This window comes from Podarcis raffonei, chromosome 7, assembly GCF_027172205.1.
Source record: "Podarcis raffonei isolate rPodRaf1 chromosome 7, rPodRaf1.pri, whole genome shotgun sequence".
Lineage (NCBI taxonomy): Eukaryota > Metazoa > Chordata > Lepidosauria > Squamata > Lacertidae > Podarcis > Podarcis raffonei.
The window spans coordinates 46,110,394-46,130,969 of record NC_070608.1 but is presented as its reverse complement, the minus strand read 5'-3'; the positions used below and the strand labels follow the sequence as shown (position 1 = coordinate 46,130,969).

Sequence of the window (20,576 nt, the reverse complement as noted above, 5' to 3'; positions counted from 1 at the left end):
TGTTTTTCAGAACATGGGGAATTCGTATGCAGGGCAACTGAAATCTGCCCGTTTTGAAGAAGCCCTGCACAACTCGATAGAGGCCTCTCTAAGATGCAATAGTGTGGTTCCTCGCCCCATCTTCTCTCAGCTGTATCTTGACGCTGAGCAGCCTATTTTGCCGGAAGGTAACCAAGCAAGTATGGCATATTTTAGTTGCCCTTCTTATCCTGGATAAAACGTTGCATATTTTTCGTTGAAAATAACTGCCTAAATATCTTCTACCGTCACTTAAATGCAGGCCTCTTGTCTTTTTTGAAATAATGCTTTCTAGACATTAAACCAAAAGTGGAAGAGCTGGACAAAGAATTGATGCAACGTTACACCCAGAATGGAATTTTGGATTTTTCTACTAGCCAAATAATTAATGAAATGGAAGAAGATGAGGAGGATGAAGACATGTCTGATTCCAATAGTCCACCAATCCCATATTCACAAAAACCTGCCCCAGAAGGGTCTTGCACTACTGATGGTTGGTTTAAGCCTTACTTATCTAAGACTTAACTTGAATTAGAATGTTTCTTTTGCAAAAGGCTACACATAGGCAGTTATGATAGCATTAATGTATAGCATTTTCCCGAAGGATAGCCATATTAGTCTGTTACAGCAAAAGCAACAGAGTTGTGTGTCATCTTGGAGTTAGCAATGCAATTATGTAAATGTCTACTTCAAAGTTCTACTAAGTTCAACAGGCTTACTCCTGAGTAAATAGATATAGGATTTCCATCTTGCATAATAATTTTCTTAGTCTTCAAGTTGCCACAAAACTCTGAATTGCATTAATTTAATGTATGCAGCTATGATTCTGTGCTCAGTTAATTGTCAGTGGCTTTCCATTCAGTGTGAATGAGCTTTTGTTGTACAATGGTACCTCTGGTTACGTACTTAATTCATTCCGGAGGTCCGTTCTTAACCTGAAACTGTTCTTAACCTGAAGCACCACTTTAGCTAATGGGGCCTCCTGCTGCAGCCACGCCTCCGGAGCCCGATTTCTGTTCTCATCCTGAAGCAAAGTTCTTAACCCGAGGTACTATTTCTGGGTTAGCGGAGTCTGTAACCTGAAGCGTATGTAACCCGAGGTACCACTGTATGTAAAGTAGATGCAAAATGTTTTGATCTTTTTGTAATTCATACGACTTTGAATTGCAAGCAATAATTGTGATAGTTAACGCTGTATTGCTTGAGGCTATTTTAGTGTCCATAGTAGCAGGGCCAGCCTGCCCATGAGGCAAGGTGAGGTGGCAGGATCTGCAGGTGGAGCAAATCCGTTTCCAAGGAATGTATTGCTATTTAAATCCAAAATTTTATATTAAAGCTGGGAAATGCTTTAACAAGAAGACTTTAATAGGCTATAGTGAGCATTTGTAATATTCCTATAAAATTATAAATGAAATTAATATCTATGGACAGCTTCTTTATAACCAAGGCTGCCTTAGTTTGTGACTTTCTGGAGTGTTGCAATAAGATGTGGGCAAATGCTGTTTTTTTCCCTTACCCACACACCTTTGTTCAGTTTCCCATCACCTTAATAGCTGCTGGTTTCATGATTAGTGTCCTTAACAGAGCATCCAGGATATGTGTCAAGCACAAATAATAGCAGTCAAGTTGTTTGGTTGTAAACTGCCATTTTTCTGCACTGTGTGAGAGCTGACACCTTAATTTCAGCACCAATTAAGTAGCCAGGTATTTAATACCTGATCAGCTGCTGTGAAGTTAAAAGTGGAAGAGACTGTGAATTGCAATTCTTATGCAGATCTTGGTGGGTTTTTTCTTATGCCTTATCTTAAAGCAGCACAATAACAGGTCTGTACCCCACAGAGGGGATGTTAATTGTTAGTGTTAAGAAAAGAGGAGTGGGGAGTGGAGAAAGGGATGCAATCTTTGCTTTATACAGCATCAGAGCTTTTGTTTTATTTTCACAGCTGTGTTGGCCAAACTCCTTTCCTTTTAGCATATGAGTTCTGTGAGGTTTTTATTTTATTTTAGATGAGGTGATTGTAGAATGCAGTCTCTCATTGGCTAAAAAACAGGCACTGACTTTTTTTGGAAAGACAGAAATATTTTAGCAATTTGTTCATTCTTAATGTCTTTATCATTTTGCTTTATCATTAACGTGTTGCTTTGCATTACTGAAGTGTTCAGCAAACTTTTCCGGTGTGTTTTCTCAAGGCCTGGGGAAGTAACAGTCATGTTTGCAGAATACACTGAGGGATTTAGTATTTCAGTGCTCCACACTGGAGGCAAAGATTCATACATTGAGTGGTGACCCCTTGAAATTTACATAAGGTGCTACTTCACTTCATCATCCCTCCACAGATTTTTGTGTGTGTATCAAGTCCCCATGAAATAAGTGGCAAAGTTCAAGTACATTGTGTATTGTAAAGTGTTTAAAATAATAATAATTCCCATTTGAATTCATTTATTATAGAATTTATTAATTGTTTTACATTAGGGATGGCAAAGCAATATCCAAAAAGGCGGAGGAATCTTTAAAACAAGAACAAATAATAAAATCAATATATATACCAGTAGTAAAATTTAAGGTATTTGACAATGGATATGGCTATATAATGGTAACTGTAACCATGTGGAAGTTTAATTATTCAGTTGCTTACAAGTTAATTTTAAATTCTATATTCCATGCCTTTAAAGTCGACCAACAAATGTAAACATTCAAGAACCAATGCTTGTCTTTTCAAAAGAAGTTTGTTAATGACAGAGAGGACTTGTTAATGACAGAGAGCCCTTAACCTTACATTCTGGATATCATGATTGGTCTAGTTTAGTGGTTCACAATTAGCTGAGTACTGCAACCCCCCTGTTTTTCAAAAGTCAAGCAATGGACCCCCTACTTTTGAAATTTTCAATATCTCTGTTGTAGTTTTTGTTATGTGAATGGTGGTTCAAACCCCTGAGACGGTTATGCAGACTTCCAGGGGTCCATGGACAACCAATTTGGAACCACTGGTCTAGATGGTGTACATGCATTCAATGTAACCATGGATAGTATAAATGTGTATGCCCCTTGTGAATGTAAGCATATTGCCACCAGTCAGTTATATTGGACAAAATAGGTAATAAACACCTGCTGTCAGTTACATTGTTTGCGATCTAGCAAAAGTTCACTCCAATAGCATACTCCTTAGGTCACTGGGATTCAAATCAAACTGTGTCCCATCAACTTCAATAGGTTTTAAGCAAGAAAATTTTTTTAAGATACATTTTTAATATAGTTTTTATTAAACTTTTTTGTGCTGCAAAACAAACGGGTAAACAGAGAAAAGTGTATCTACACTCTCTACTTTCAATTCATTGTCTTTTTCAAAGTTCGTTTCCATTTAGTGAGATACTTTGTTGTCATAGATATCTTGCATTTGGGGGAAAGGGGGAGGGGCACTTTTTCAGATAATAATTTATACTACTAATAATAATTTATTATTAATACCCCGCCCATCTGGCTGAGCTTCCACAGCCACTCTGGGTGGCTCCCAATCAAGTGCCAAAAACAATATAGCATTAAACATTAAAAACTTCCTTAAATAGGGCTGCCTTCAGATGTCTTAGATTAAATAATTTGTGAAACAGAAAGGAAAGGTGGTTGTGTTGATCCGTAAGGAAAAAAATCCATGTTCAGGCCTAATAAAGATAGATAGCCTGGCCATAGTTTTACACACAATTTGAGATTACTCTTGTTAAACTGTGGGGGATGTTGATTCAGTTGCTCTTGGGGCAACCCCATCTGCATTTCTTTAGAAGAAAATGTAAGATTTTTTTTACTTCAGAGAAGTAGATTTGCATTCCTTAATGATTTCTTGCTTTGAGCTAACACTGACATTCCTGGTCCAAAATGCTATTGTCTTTGCTGAGACAATACCAGAAGTGCAAACAAACTCTTGAGTACTTAAGGAAAATAACAATGAACTCTGTGTTAAAACAACAACCACTAATGGTTTGTGTCAGCTAAAATGGAACAGGTTGCCTAGCTTCAGAACTTTTCAAATGTTAAGAATATCATTAAATGCTGTAACTCTTATATTCTTGGGAGTTCAGAGGCCAAGTTTAAGCTTCAGCTGTAGATACAAAATAAACAGCAGCTCACATATATTTAATCTTTAATTTCTAGTTATATAAATATATGTGAGCTTGTCTGGGAGCTTTTTATTGACCGCAGAGCAGAGTAAGAATGCTTTGAGTAAAGTAATAAATATATTTGGTGTATTTTCTCTTGGAATGATGCATTTAATTTGAACATGCTTATTTTTCTTTCTATTCCATATTTCCCCTCCCTCTTACCTAAAATGTCCCAAGTAGGAAGGGATATCTACCCATTGTAAAGAGTTGCGTCTGGCCCTCCAGATGTTTTGTGACTACAACTCCCATCATCCCTGACCACTGATCTTGTTAGCTAGGGATGATGGGAATTGTAGTCACAAAACATCTGGAGGGCTGAGTTTGCCTATGCCTGTCATAAATCCTGGCTACGCCCATGGTGGATTGTCAACTGTTTTAAGTCCTGCGCTATTCTCTTTGCTGATTCTTCATGTGAAAGTTTTAATCTGCCCTTAGATAAATTAAATCTACCAATGGGAATAAATTTACAGCTTCTTCTGACCAGGAAGACCAGAAGCTGTTTTTCAGCTGCTTCTACCTTCTAATGGGGTAGCAAAAAGCTACCTTTTAGCTGTTACTGGACTACAGCACCCATAATCCCTGACCATTAGCTTTTCTGATTGGAGCTGCTGAGAGTTGCAATGAAAATCTAGTATTAGTAGAGCTTACACAAGTAAACATGTATTACTATTCTTTCCTAAATGGAGAAGAAATTGTTGGCAGGATGAGTTTTTGGGGGTTTTTAAACCACAAAATTAACAATACTTAACTGTTGTAGATGTTGTAACTGTTCAAAACGACCTTGACAGATTAGAGAACTGGGCCAAAACAAACAAGATGAATTTTAACAGGGAGAAATGTAAAGTATTGCACTTGGGCAAAAAAAATGAGAGGCACAAATACAAGATGGGTGACACCTGGCTTGAGAGCACTACATGTGAAAAGGATCTAGGAGTCTTGGTTGACCACAAACTTGACATGAGCCAACAGTGTGACGCGGCAGCTAAAAAAGCCAATGCAATTCTGGGCTGCATCAATAGGAGTATAGCATCTAGATCAAGGGAAGTAATAGTGCCACTGTATTCTCTGCTCTGGTCAGACCTCACCTGGAGTACTGTGTCCAGTTCTGGGCACCACAGTTCAAGAAGGACACTGACAAACTGGAACGTGTCGAGAGGAGGGCAACCAAAATGGTCAAAGGCCTGGAAACGATGCCTTATGAGGAACGGCTAAGGGAGCTGGGCATGTTTAGCCTGGAGAAGAGGAGGTTAAGGGGTGATATGATAGCCATGTTCAAATATATAAAAGGATGTCACATAGAGGAAGGAGAAAGGTTGTTTTCTGCTGCTCCAGAGAAGCGGACACAGAGCAATGGATCCAAACTACAAGAAAGAAGATTCTACCTAAACATTAGGAAGAACTTCCTGACAGTAAGAGCTGTTCGACAGTGGAATTTGCTGCCAAGGAGTGTGGTGGAGTCTCCTTCTTTGGAGGTCTTTAAGCAGAGGCTTGACAACCATATGTCAGGAGTGCTCTGATGGTGTTTCCTGCTTGGCAGGGGGTTCGACTCGATGGCCCTTGTGGTCTCTTCCAACTCTATGATTCTATGATTCTGTGATTCTATGTAATAGAATAGAATCAACATTTTAAAATCAGGTGGTGGTGGTGGTGGTGGTGGTGGTTGTTGTTATTTCTTACCTACTTACCTACTCTTCATCCAGAATAGGCTACAACAATTTAAGAGTACAATAATAAAATCAGGTAAAACCACAATCAACAGAATAGTGTATATCCTAAAAAATAAACATCAGGAGACAAAGTCCCAGGGTAAAGAGGGAACATCTTCAGCATAGGCCAAAAAGTGCATAATGAAGGTGCCAGATGCACATCCGTGGGGAGGGGAGATATTCCACAGGTTAGGGCCTTGGTCATACACAACCCTGAACTTCTGAGAGCCGTGGAACTAGGAGCAGCTCTCCTCACCCCTACTGCTGATCATAATAGCCGAGAGAGTCTTTTGTGCTGATAAAAGCTTCTTGCAGACAGGTTCAGGGAGCCTTTGTTCACATACTATGCTTAAAATTTACTCAAACCAGATGGCTTTAGTAATGTCAAATGCAATACAGTATTTGAACTTTCAAGAGTTAATACTCATTCAGGCACACCCACATACCGTGGAATAATGATGATAGCAAATAAGACATCAAAGCTGCTTGCTTATCACTTGTGGTATTTGTTTCCCTTATCAGTCATCTCTGGGTAATTCTGGCCATGGCAATGCTCTTTATATAACACAGCAGTAATCACTACTGTAAGTCCCAGCAAGAATGCTGAGACAGTATCTTCAATAACAGCTGTCAAAGATAACTCTGAATGTGTGCATAACTTTATTTAACTTGAGATATTTATATCCCAACTCATCGCAAAACTTTGAGGCAACTTACAATATATAAAAACATAAGAGAGTTAAATATAAACAACACTATAGTCATCTGAAGAAGTGTGCATGCACATGAAAGCTCATACCAACAACTAACTTAGTTGGTCTTTAAGGTGCTACTGGAAGGAAAAAAATTTTTTTGTTTTGACTATGGCAGACCAACACGGCTACCTATCTGTAACTAACACTATAGTCAGTTTGATTCCCTCCTCCGGAAAAATGGATTTTAAAAAATCGTGTCCTTCGGAAAGATGATAGTTGCAAATAATAAATATTCAGGTTTGTAACCCCAATTTATGGGAAATAAAAACCTGGGGAAATATTTCAATATTGCTAAAATTTCCAGTATAAATATTGGTTTAAAAGGCAAAACAAGTCTGCTTCATGCCAGGAGCTATCACCCTACAGTTCAGTGGGTCAGACTGAATTGTAAAGGGAGAGAGAAAGGGGCCTGTACTCTTTCTTTGCGCCTGCCTTGCCTTCCTCTGAGATACTCTGAGAAAGCCTCACTGTTAATTGATCAACAGGTTTTTCACAAAAATGTGGAATAAAATTTAATAGCACAAATATTACTGTATTTCATGGTAGATGCTTAACACACAAACTGCTATCTTCTGTCATAGGTCTACATTTGTTTCATAAATTACTAATTTGTCTAGTGCCCTTTGTCCATAGACTTTATAGGGCTTGGTGAAATATTGAACCAGGGCAGGCAATTGTTTCATGAGATCTTTTGCATGGAGGGTGTGGCAGTATTAGGCTTAGTTGTTCTCCTTAGTTGCTCTGAGTAAGTGGAACAAGATGACAGTAAATCACTTGTAGATATTTCATGATGTATTCTTTCTTTTCAGGTTTTTGTCAAGCAGGCAAAGATTTGAGGTTAGTTTCGCTGTGTATGGAACAGATCGATATCCCAGCAGGATTCCTGTTAGTAGGAGCCAAGTCTCCAAACCTTCCCGAGCACATTCTAGTCTGTGCTGTTGACAAGAGGTTTTTGCCAGATGACCATGGAAAAAATGCACTTTTAGGTAAAAGGTTTTCATTAATTATTCTTCATGTTATCATAAATGTATAATTGACCAAAGGTTTGGGTTAATGGTAGGCTAGGCCAATTCAGTACATGGATTTCTCACCGGAATATGCAGACATTCGTTTTTAAAGCTTTTTATAAACAAAGCATGAATCCAGTTTTTCAATTTTAATATCATTAAAGCAAGGGTGGGGAGCCTCTAACTATCCAGATGTCATTAGACCAACTCCCATCAGCCCTAGCCAGCATGGCCAATGGACAGGTATGATGAGAGTTGTAGTCCACCAACATCTGGAAGATAAGAGGTTTCTTACACTTGTGTAAGATTTCCCAAATCCTCAAAATATTCTGGAGTCCTGTACCTACTTAACCTGGTTTTAAGCCCATGGAAATCAGTGGGACTGACTTTTGAGCACATATGTAAACGATTGCCCTGATTGTTTCTCATACTTGCCATAGAAGTCCATGCCCCATTATGTGCAGCCCATTGTCTGTTGACCAGAGGTTTAAATAACCACTTTCTGCTTAATAGGGGCAGCAAGCAATTGCCCCAGATGAGTGTTTCAGCTCTTGGGTGGAGTTTCTCTAGGCTTGGATCAGGTTTATCAAGTGAGGATAGGCGTGATTCAGTAGAGCCTATTTGTGACAGGAATGTAGAATCTGAGATAGTCCAAGGCCAGAGGCAGGAATTTGGTTTGCTGGACACAGAGGGAAGACAAGGGCTCTGGAGTCTGGAACACGCTGGACAAGTATTTTGACCCCTGGGAAAGATGATGCCTGGATCATAACAGAGGAGCTCCAGGTCTTCATGACAAGTTGCTCAGACTGGGACATCAGTTATACAGAGAAGAATTGCATGTGGTTGGAATCTGGGTGGTGGTGGTGCCTACTTTTTGCTGACTCAGAAACCACCAGCTTTTAATTTCTTACACCAGGGGTGACAAAATATCTCTCCAGATATTGTTGGACTGCAGCTCCCCACAAGGTGCCTACTTCAAACCATGGTTTATGAGGCTGGTTTGTTTAAATAAACCATACAAATATTAACCACAGATCGGGGTTCAGATAACATGCTAGACTGAGTTTAGTGGAAATCAGAAGCAAATGCATCCTACATGCATTTTAAGCTGTCACTTGAGTTTCTCCCCTCACCAGCATCTTGAGGTTTTATTAAAACATGTAAAGACAAATTCCACATGTGTGGCCTGTCCCATTTTCAGAACTACATTCTTGGTTCCCCCTACATCAGCTTGTCTGGGGGTGGTTTGGAAATCCTACAGCCCTAAATTCCATCCTATCTGTGCCTTGGCTTGCTCTGAGCTGGAGTGCTGGATGTTCTTATAAGGCACTCCATGTCCAATCATTTTGAGGAATGGAGGCAAGAAATTGGCTGTTTCCAGAGTTTTCTTACATTTCATATGCACCAAGCTTCAATTTTCTATATTGAAACCCACAATGAATGTGTGAGCTGGTTTGGCAATGTTTTCCAAGTATCCTTACATAAATTATAAATATTACTTCTTGAATAGCTTATAGATAACAGGGCTGAGCAATTCACTGGACCCTTCTGATTGGGCTGTGGGGTTTTAGAAACCTCATAAATTTTCTGTTTAATTCAACAAAAAGTGAATTTCTAGTCGTTACAGAAGAATTAGGTTTGACATGGTGGTGGTACAAATTCCCAAGAACTGGATGCAAGCAAGGATGGAAGAGTATCCCCACACAAATGTGGTTCACGATTTCAAGTTCTGAACCAATTTTTTCTACATCTGGGAGCATAATAGTGTAATATTTTCAAATAATAATACTGCTGAATACATTAGTTGTGGTCATTGTAGCTTGCCTTCTGTCAGATTCAAGAAATAAAAAATGAACTGTTGATTAGGCAGCTAAAACAACCCTAGCTGAGTCACTAGCTCATGGCTCATGTGTTGTGTGGGTCCTGCTGTTGAACACGTTGTCTAAATGCAGATTATAATCACCAGGGGACAATGTTTAGGAGATGGTTTTGTTACACCTCACTGGCCGATTGTCATTTGCCTTCTGTCGTCATGCAAAGTCCTCTTTGAAATCAGTAGGAAATCTACAATGGGTCAAGGATAATATATAGCCCTAACTTTATCCAGTAGAGCCCAATTAAAGATGTAATTTAGGCCACCTTGCGAAACTAGTTTGACCTTATGACCTTTCTTCCCAAGTCTTTTATGTTTAGAAGAGATTACAGTACTCTTTGGAGTGCTGAGCTTTCAACTTCTGTTTCAATGGTACTAAGTGCCTTGCCTCAAATATTTACTTATTTATGTCCTGTCAGAACCCCCTGTAAAAGGGAAAAGTCTGCTGTGAAAACATTACTTCTTACATCAGGGAATTCTGTGGACTAGAGAATATTGATTTCTCTCTCCCATCCACTGTAACTACTTTAAATCCTTTTTCCACATAAAATAAATCCAAGGGAAACCAAGGCAGCATTAACAGAAAACTTGAGATGAACATTGGGTTCTGGGTAGAAAATATGATCTTTGCATTCTAAAGCTGGCAAAGAAATATTGTTTTGTGGAAGGATACTGAGGATCTTAATAGAACTATCTGCTCCTCCTAATACTGTAGTGTTGATGTTCTAGAATGTACAAGAACAGGTGGAATCAAGGCTGGTGATACCTGGGGAGTAATGATGAAGCTAGATGTCTCTCTTATCTTTTGTTTGTTCTTCAAGCTATTTGTGTGCAACTGGGAATATATTTGTTTCCAAGCAGGAATCTGGTGCATACAGTTAGTAGAAGCAAAATGAAGAGTTGGGATGGAATTGTTTTACTTCACAGAATATATTGGGAAGGATTTGATTTGTATTTTCTTTCCCCACCGCTCCTCAGGTTTTTCTGGGAACTGTATAGGCTGTGGAGAAAGAGGATTTCGATATTTCACTGAATTTTCCAACCACATTAACTTGAAGCTCACCACTCAGCCAAAGAAGCAGAAGCACTTAAAGTACTACCTAGTAAGGAGCTCCCAAGGTGTGCTGTCAAAGGGACCTTTAATATGCTGGAAAGGTAACAAGCATCCTGTTAGATACATACCCTTTATTTTGGTTTAGAGAACTTTAAATGCAGCTTGACTAAATAGTAAGTTGCTGGAAACCCCCCCCCTTTTTTAAGAGAAGGTTCCTATCATGATACTAAACAAATTCACACTTAACATTTCTGGGTGAAGACCCAGAAACATAATAAGATGCCCTGAAAGTTCGCTATCCCTGCATGATTGTTTGCATACGTCCATGAACAACTGCTGCAGAAATATTCAGAACAATTGATGACAATGTAGTAAGTGAAAGTATTTGATAGACTAGTTCAATATTTCCTAACCTGGTATGATCCAGATGTTTTGGAATGCAATTTCTATCACTCCCAGCCAGCATGGTCGATGGGGATCTATTGGCCAGAACATATGAGGGGCACCAAGTTGAGGAAGACTGAGCTACAACTTCAGCTCAGGTTAGAGTTTAGAGCTCAGTTTAAAGGAAGTAGAGCACCATGTTAACAACAACAACACCTTTTATGATACCTGTTCATAAATATTTATTATGTTTATATCTCACCCTTCCAACAAAGCATTCAGAGCAGCTAACATGGTTTCCTTTCTTTATTCTCACAACAACCCTGTGTGGTAGGTTAGGCTGAGAGAGAGTAGCCACATTGACATGGTTTACTGTGATGTGCACATGCTGGAACAATGTTCTCCCTGGGCTCACATACTCCACGTGTATTGAGCTCTCTTTGATTGAAGATGTTCTCTCTCTTAAATCACTCTTGAGTTTCCCTAACAAAGCAGAAGGCTCATATTTGCTGCACGGAATTTAACAGCTTTCTTAGCTGAAAACAGCCCTTTTTTTTTACAAAATTCCAAGTGTTGCTTTTGAATGAATTTTTATATCTAGCATTTCAAAAATGTTTAAAAAGATTTGTTGATGTTTACAAACTTCCTTTTTTTGCTGAATTGTGAAACCTGGCTGCCTTAATATGTATTGTAGCTACTTCACTTGCAGAATGTAGAAGCAGGCCATCTTCTTCTGCTAGCCATTCTGCTAAACCTAGTTCTTCAGCGTCTCCATCTGTGACCCCTGAGAGTGGAACAGCTAATGGATACAAGCCAGGGTTCACTCAGACAGGTAAACACTATGAGTTAATTGTATCCTAGAGCTGACACTTGATGAAGCAGTGACTGTGCTGTCTGTTATGACTCACATCATATGGCTGGGGGTTTGCCGGAAGCCAAAGCCACAAGCCATCCAAGTGTGAGGAGTCTTCAGCACACAATGCATCTCACTGTGGCTTGTGCAGAAGACCTTCTAAAGCCCCCCTGAAATGAATCAAGGTTGTGCTTTGGAGATTCCAGCTTATGTGTTTCTCATGCCAAAGACAGATCAACTGGGAAGAAATGTTTTTCCAGCATTTAAATGGTCCATCGTTTAGGTAACACTTCAGTTAGGATCTCAATGAACAGCTGTTTGGATGAAAACTCTTGTTTTATTTTTGGTTATGTTGTGTTTAATAAATTCATAGGCTCCTTTAAATTGCCAGTGGTGTCTTAAAGAAAGTGAGTTGCAGGCTTTGTTTGGATGACAATCTGATGCTTCATAAACTGTTTTATAATGCTACGAATGAGCACTGGAGTTGTGCACTTACCCTCCTGGCCTGCCTCTCCATGCTCCTGTCATGTGCTGGTTAACCAGCATTCAGCCTCTAATCTTAAGCCTCTGGTTGTATTAAACTCTAGTTTAATAAAAGCCAGGATCTTTGCACCAAAGTTGACATGCAGTGTGGGGCGAAAGAGACAGGATGAAGAAGGTGTGTCTGAGTCCAGCGTCTCATAAAAAATAGTATATGTAGCCTCAGTTATCCTAAAAAGACCACATATAGCCAATGCAGATGATTCATTTAACTTTGGTTAAAAGACTGAGAGCAGGCCAAGGGGTCACACACATCATTCCCCCTCTCCATTATTGAGCTCAAATTTTACCCACCTGCTTTAATGGTATTTAAGTGACTGCAACTGTTAGCCATGGTTAAGAGTTCTTTTGCACAGGCTCATATTTTTAAATGGCATGCTTCAATAAATAAATATAAATGTATTTATTTTTTGGGGTACCTATAGTTCAACATTAAGTGGTAGAACAGAGTTGGTACGTTCTATTGAATTGTCTGAAGTCTATGTAGAATTTATATAAGCTCTGAAGGTAAATTGAATTCTTTATTGGCCAGAATCCTGATGAAGAGGGGGCGTTTTTAATCACTGGAAAGTTTGTTTTCTCCTACTACACCATATGTCTTGGCCAAATAGGAGTTCTGGGACCACATGGCAGGAAACCAACCTGGTTCCCTCCAGATGTTTGGAACTACAACTCCCATCAGTCCCAGCCTGCTGACCTGGGAAGACTGGTTTGGGCCAATGACAACACTGGCCATAAAGGTTTACATTGTAACTGTGCCTGTATCCAACAAAAAGATCAGAAACCAAGATAGTTGTACCTTGGTTTTCAAACAGCTTAGTTCCTGAACATTTTGGCTTCCAAATGTCACAAGCCTGGAAGTGACTGTTCCGGTTTGTGAACTATTTTTGGAAGCCGAACATCTGACGGGCTTCCGCAGCTTCCTGCAGCCAATCAGAAGCCGCAATTTGGTTTTCAAAAGTTTTGGAAGTCAAACGGACTTCCGGAACGGATTCCATTCGACTTCCGAGGTACAACTGTACTTCATTTTTTCTCCAGTGATGTCAACAATAAAAAAATACTGGGTTCAAGAGTCTGTATTTTGACACACTTAAAGCAATGTAAATCATTCTTACATTGTGTTTGAAACTTCTAGACCAGATTATTAAGGCTACAGCCCTGTCCACACTTTTCTGGGAACAAGACCCATTGATTTCAGTGGGAATTATTTCTGGGTGACTCTACTGTAAGAAGCCCCAAACCCAATGCAAAGAAGGTTTTCTCTGTGTTTTGTGTGTGAGAGAAGAGAGAGCAGGGGGAAGGGAGAGAGAAATATTGGCTTTGAGGCTTCTTGGCATAGAAATATGTAGTCATAGGAGAAGCTATTCTACCTAGAACAGAGGTGACCAACTCCCAAGAGACTGCGGTCTACTCACAGAGTTAACAACTGGCAGTGATCTACCCCCTTTTTGGGGGGTTCAAGTCAAAGTTGTTCAGCTTTTTTTAGGGAGGAGGAAAGCCCCGTTTTCTTGCGGTTCTGGCAGAAGTTGGTGAGATTTTTGGGGGGAGGAGGAAAGCCTATTTTTTAGGGGTTCAGGTCAAACTTGTTGAGCTTCTTTGGGGGGAGCCAGTGATCTACCACAGATGTCCAGTGATCTACCAGTAGATCACGATCTACCTGTTGGACGTGCTTGACCTAGAATAATGAGTAATCTTATTACACCTGCCAAGTCAATAAACATACCTTCTATGCTCTTCTTTTGCCTTATCAGCTCTTCATGATTTTCATTTGGTTTGTTCTTCCAGATCACTGTTTGTTTGTCAGGTCATAGCTGTCAAACCCTTTTTACCTCCTGCCAGAGTTATAATCTTTAAATGAAGACACTTATCATGTTACCTTCATCAATAAATACAAATGCCACCTAATATAATAAAAATGCAAGTTTTATTATATACACCAATCCTGAGGAGCCATGGCTTTTGATAGGATATGAGATTTATATTTGTTTATTTAGAACATTTGTATGCTGATTTTCTCCCCAGTAAGCCACAGAAGGCAGCTAACAATAACTTGTTAAAATACCATTAAATCAATCGCAGAAATGAAACTGAAGGAAACAGACAGAAAAATGTTATCTCACAGTACATAACTGGAAAAAACAAGCTACAGCACATTTAAAAACAATTCAGCTCACTTTTACCAGCACACCAGGCCAGTCAGATCAAAGCTTCACCAAAAGCAGACCAGAAGAATAAGAAAGTTAAGTGACAAATGTTTGAGTTGTCTTTGCCTGGTGCCTAAAAGAGAATTTAACAATGTCTCAGGCCAGTTCCTTGTCATTCAAAAAAATGGAGTACAGAAACAAAAAAGGCCACTTGGAGGGTGACTAGTTCATAGATTCCATGTGTTGAAATCAATTCCCTTTTTCAGGTGCATTCTACTATGCTCATTGTAGACAAGGCCAATGGGATTAGAAAATACACAAGATGAGTCTGTTAGGAAGGAGGAGGAACTGGAGTACACAGAATACCACTTTGCAACTTTCGTTTTTGACAGTGATATATAGCTGGCTGATGGGAATTGTTGTCCAAAACATCTGAAGGGAACCAGGTTGGCAAACGTATATATATGTAGGATGTACAAGATGACAAGGCTCCTGTTCCTCCAACAGTTGGGGATTTCTGGAGGTGCAACTTGTCATGCAGGGGTAAGAAAACTGTTCCTGTTGCCTCTTCTACATAACTATAAAATGCACAGGAGTCCTATGAAAACATCCGGTCCCTGAATCTGGATACATTACTCATGTTTTCAAATGAAAACCACCATTTTCTTTTGGGGTCCTCACACCAAGTGCTTGTGCATCAGTGTGTGTGTTAGGGTTGTTTTTCTAACCAACTTCTAAGCATTGTATATTTTTAACATTGTAGTTCTTATTTATTTAATTTTATCACTTATATGTTAACGCTCCTAAAATTTACTAAATGTGGAAATTGAGAACAAGGCGGCCTCTGCCCAAAGGCTTGCGCTCTAAAACGCATAGCAGAAAAGGAAATAGGGGAAGGGCAGGGAAGTGAAAAATAAGTTGAGAGCTTCTGTTTTAGAAATGTTTCGTATTGGGCTTTATATTTACACATAATTCCTGTTGTGTTTCTTTGTAGCTACAGAGTTAAGACTGTTGCCTGAATATAACTAACCCGCAGAGATTATTGTTGTCGTTTTAGTCACTTTCTCTATATAAGTCTGTATAGTATATGAAAAAATATGACCACTGGTTTGCCTTATATTGCAGCGTCTAGCTACCTTGGTGACTGGAACCATGATATGTAGATCTTTGTCATGCTGCTGTTAGTTTTTCCAAGCAGAATGGGATATATCCAGCCCATCAAGCCCCTATACTAGCCCACAATTGAGTGACTCTGGAAGATATGGTAGTGCAAGAGGGTGCTCTTCCAAATTTCTTTGCCATGCTTCCCTGCACTGATCGTTCTCAAAAAGCATCAGTGTTTTATAGCGCAGTCAGGCTTTTGGCAAATGATATTAAATTCCTGTGTCTATTCCTCACCGTCATTATTCCAGCTGGCAAACAGCCCCCTTCTACCTCTCTTCCCCTCCCCAGCACTGCACTGGTTGTTCTCAGAGTGTTGTGTTATCTCTGGGGTATTTAATTTCTGCCTTCTGCTTTTTCTAAGTGGTTATTTTCACTGGGGCTGATGTAGGCTGAAACAAACAGGCCCTGTTTACTTTCTTCATCTGCACAGTGAAATCCAGCATGCTTTGTTTTCAAGGAAAAGTCCACTCCAATTAAATGCATGTTGCGTAATCTGTTTTGCTTCTGTTAATTATGGGGAGGCTATGGTCGTAATTATCCAGGGCTTTCCATGTGGAAATCATGATTAGACTGAATCATTCTGTTGCTGATGGCTTATGAGTCTGACAAGGACTCAGAGGACTGGAGAAGAATTATGGGCTATCACCGTGAAATGGGAGCATGTCTCAGTTTACCTGCTGTTAATGGGGCACCCTTCTGAATGATAACTAAGCATTATTGAGCTCATCACTTACTTTAAAAGGAGAAAATGGGGCAACAGGATATTGCCTGAGGTGCTTTATATCCACATAAGAGTCCTGGTATCAAGTAATGCACCTCTAAAATTGATCATGAAGTCAGGGGTGGCTCTCTGGGTTGGAGACTGTTCTTGCAGTGACACTACGCCTTGGAAATGAAGCCTGCCTAGGTGTGAAATCATCCTCACACAGTTGTGCTGCAACTTCGGCTTCCCAAGTGCCTCCAAATCTAGTGCAACCCTGGGAAGATCCCTCCTAAGTTCCTAGGTTGAAAGGAAGGGTGTGTTTATCATATTTGCCAGAAGGTGGTAGACCCCTCTCCATGGCCAGCATAATTGTGGACTCTAACTTGGAGCTTTCCCAGTCCCCCAGAACCAACTTCGTGATTCTGAGCTTGATGACCTAAGACATCCCCTATGGCAAGTGAGGCAGCAGCAACCACTAGTAATCTGGTGCGTGCGTGATAGGGTTGCCATATTTCAAAGAGCAGAAAAGAGGACACATTTGCCAACTTCTACTTTTAATTATGAATCGCTATGCAGACTCTCATTTTACATACCCATGCAAAAGAGGACATGTCCTGGGAAAAGAAGACATATGGCAACCCTAGCTGGCAGTAGGGAAGAGAAGCTAAAAGGAGCTTATCCTGGGATTAAATTGACGTTCAGAACTCGATGGAATGCACATGTCCCCAAAACCTGGTGAAATAACTTGGGTGAGCTAAGCTACTGGCCCTAGCAAATACTAATGAAAATCTTCCGTACTCTCCTGAATCAGGTTCTCTTTATCTTCTGTGCAGCTTTCATAGTTGATTTTCTGTGCTTATGCAGCAGTTGTTGAATTCTGGTAGCTTTGAGCATTGTATAAACTTTTCGTTCTACCCTAGTCTGGTCAGAGAGGCTTTTGAAACACCACAAGCAACTATACTACCAAAGAATAAAGTATGTGGGATAAGCACCCATTCCCTGGGCAGTGCTCCTTCTCTATATCATACCATATCTGACACCTGTGTCTAGTGTAATTTTTGGCAAATACCGGTAGTTATTTCTGAAATTCTCTGGTTTCTGGAAGCTATTTTTTTCTTTCAGATGGTTAGTATATGCTATGGTCAAGTACAACAACAAATCTATAGGATCATGAGTCACTCAGTTCTGATCTTGGCTTTATTTAATTGGGCCGTTCGTGATTTATTTCTGCTTTGCATATCTGATAAATGGAAAGTGTACCTACTTGCAAGCTCTATGAGTTTAATTTACAGGCTTGTATCCACTTACCTAGGAGTAAACTCCATTTAACGCAATGGGGCTTATTTTCGAGTAGAAATATACAGACTTGTATGTAAGTCTCGTAAAAGATGAAACTGCTTACTTGGAAGTAACCTTAGTTGCATACATGAGAGTATGTATTAGTAACTTGTTCCAGGATTTAAACCACTTTCATAGTAAGTATTAAAAAATATAAATGCCTTGAATGTGTTATAAGTTTACAATTGCCTTGAATGTGCTATAAGCGGTAAGTATATGATATGTTTGTAAATAATCAGCATTTGCAATGAGCTCATGTAAGTGACATCTTAGGAAAATTCAAAGATAATGTAGATTTTGTAAAGTAGTTTCAACAATCTCTTTGACAGACTCCTCAGTGTTCAGTCCAGCACCCTCTTCGTCTGCTAATTTAAGTGGAATTCAAGATTTGTCTCGGAATAAGAACATAGTGAAACCACTTGCTTTGCCGGTACAACTTGTAGGAAACACATTTGCAACAGGTAACATGTCTTTCCCTGAGTTCAGGAGGGCTGATATAAAGTTATCTGTGTGAGGAAACGGAGTCAGCTTGCATTCACCTAAATTTATAAAGTTGTATGTTAATTTTCTCAAAACATAGATCTATTAGCTATGCAATTTTCTTTCTGAAACAAGATGCCACAACAGTCAAATGTTTGATATCTCTCTAAAGGTTGCTGTTATCCACACATTATTTTCATAATAATCATACTGATGTGTGTGAGACCTTTATTTATTCTGTTTATGTATTTGTTTACAAAAATAGTTATATACTGCATACAGATCACAGTGATTTACATTTCCTCCAAGGAGATGAAGGTGTCATATCTCCCCTTTTTATCTTAATGTCCTATGATGTAGGTTGGGCTGAGATAGTGGCCGGGTTTGCACATAACACTAAGCCATGGTTAACATTAGCCAATGTTTAGAAACTAACAACATATTGTGACTTAAAAACATGGTTTGTTCATGGTTAATACACCATGGCTAAGCTGCTGAACCAGAATGTGGTTTAGCATGACATGCGAACCAGGTCATAGTGAATTGCCCACTGCCACTCAGTGAGCTTCATATCACAGTGGGAATTTGAACCTGGGTCTTCCCAGTTCTAGTCTGATAATCTGACTCTCATCATCAACAGATTAACAGTGCTGTGCACCAATTTATTCATTTAGTAAATAATAAATTAACTAAAACACAAAGTCAAAGCAGCATGGGCACTGCCCAAACACCTGGTTTCCACAATTGGTTTGTAGTAGTTGGTAATCAGGGATGCGGGTGGCGCTGTGGGTAAAACCTCAGTGCCTAGGACTTGCCGATCGTATGGTCGGCGGTTTGAATCCCCGCGGCGGGGTGAGCACCCGTCTTTCGGTCCCAGCTCCTGCCCACCTAGCAGTTTGAAAGCACCCCTAAGTGCAAGTAGATAAATAGGTACCGCTTTATAGCGGGAAGGTAAACAGCGTTTCCGTGTGCTGCTCTGGTGTTCGCTCGCCAGAGCAGCTTCGTCACGCTGGCCATGTGACCCGGAAGTGTCTCCGGACAGCGCTGGCCCCCGGCCTCTTAAGTGAGATGGGCGCACAACCCTAGAGTCGGACACAACTGGCCCGTATGGGCAGGGGTACCTTTACCTTTACCTTTAGTTGGTAATCAGGCTTGCTAATTCTTGTAATAGGGGACCCTTCCAGAATCCTATGACTGGAAGAATATTAGCACGTCGGGATCGCCCCTCTTTCCAAAATGTTCAGTGGTTGGAAAACCTTCTGATTTGTGAAGCCGTAGTTTCACATCCAACAACTGCTGTCATCCCAAAGAGGAGTGGGGAGATCAGACTCCCTCCATCAAGCCCTACTCCTACTAGAAACATGCAAGGCTACCATGGGTGTAGCCAGGATTTTTGTTGTGGGAGCAGAACCAATTTGATTGGTCAGTTAAGTACTTATATTGTTTTACTTGATCTAGGGGAGGGTGGCAGCTGCTTTGGCTACGCCCATGCTGTTTCCCCTTCGACATACCCCCCTCCCATGATAAAAATGATGGATATAAATAATCTCACGTAGGGCTTGTGAAAATTCCTCCTCCTAGGCAACTATTAAAGGTACAGGAGTGTTGTCCTCTTTTGCATCTAGCTGCTCAGGGCACTCTGACATGAACAAAGACTGTATAGAACTGTGCTTGATGAATTTCACCCCTTCCTAGTACATAGATTTCTTTTGTGTATCCAAATTCATATCTGAGCATTTTGTCCAGGTACTTAATGTACCTTCTGGGAAAATAGTGTTTCAGTCATTAAGGCTCTAAATATAGTTGTGTTTCATAAAAAGAGACTAAAACACTTTAAAAAACTAACAATTCTTGGGGGATCTAGTCAAGGCAAACTAAAATGATCAGATGCCTTTTTACTAGGACTGCCAACAGATTTACCTGAGAGTAAGCTCCACTGAACCGAGTGGGATTTCACTTTTGGGTAGACTTGTATAGGATTGTGCTGATCCCACTTTGTTCTTAACTTTATAGTTTATGCTAGAAAATATAGAAGCCCTACACAACGGTTCAAATGCATAGGGCGCAATTTGTGCACACATTGCTTTTATCAGCTTATTGTAGCCTTTCTAGGTTCTTCAATATGCATGTTCATTTGCCAACAGTCACCTAATGGGTACTCTGTATTTTGTTACATTCAGCTCCCCTGTCTCTGCGTGCCACTGATGTTGCTAGTGGAAACAACCATGGAGGAAGGACTAATGTGATAAGCTCTACAGTCTCCCGACCTGTGCCTCACTCGATGTCTCCTGGCCCTAGCAATGCGGCTGGGGAGCCAGGTAAACAGCAACAACACAAAACCCTCTGAATTTGTAATTATTTCAATATAGCCTCAGTGGGTCTGTGGTTAACATTCAAATAATCAG

At 40.0% G+C, this 20,576-nt stretch overlaps 1 protein-coding gene across 1 annotated transcript in view; it reads left to right on the top strand.

Moving 5' to 3' along the window:
- The window catches only part of GREB1L (GREB1 like retinoic acid receptor coactivator), a 158,256-nt gene that overhangs the window by 89,196 nt on the left and 48,484 nt on the right, over positions 1–20,576 (top strand). Inside the window, exons 4-10 of the mRNA XM_053396415.1 lie at positions 11–167; positions 314–511; positions 7,441–7,617; positions 10,490–10,666; positions 11,659–11,781; positions 18,021–18,152; positions 20,352–20,489. Coding sequence (XP_053252390.1) covers positions 14–167; positions 314–511; positions 7,441–7,617; positions 10,490–10,666; positions 11,659–11,781; positions 18,021–18,152; positions 20,352–20,489 — 1,099 coding nt within the window. The 5' untranslated portion in view covers positions 11–13. The remainder of the gene's footprint in view (positions 1–10; positions 168–313; positions 512–7,440; positions 7,618–10,489; positions 10,667–11,658; positions 11,782–18,020; positions 18,153–20,351; positions 20,490–20,576) is intronic.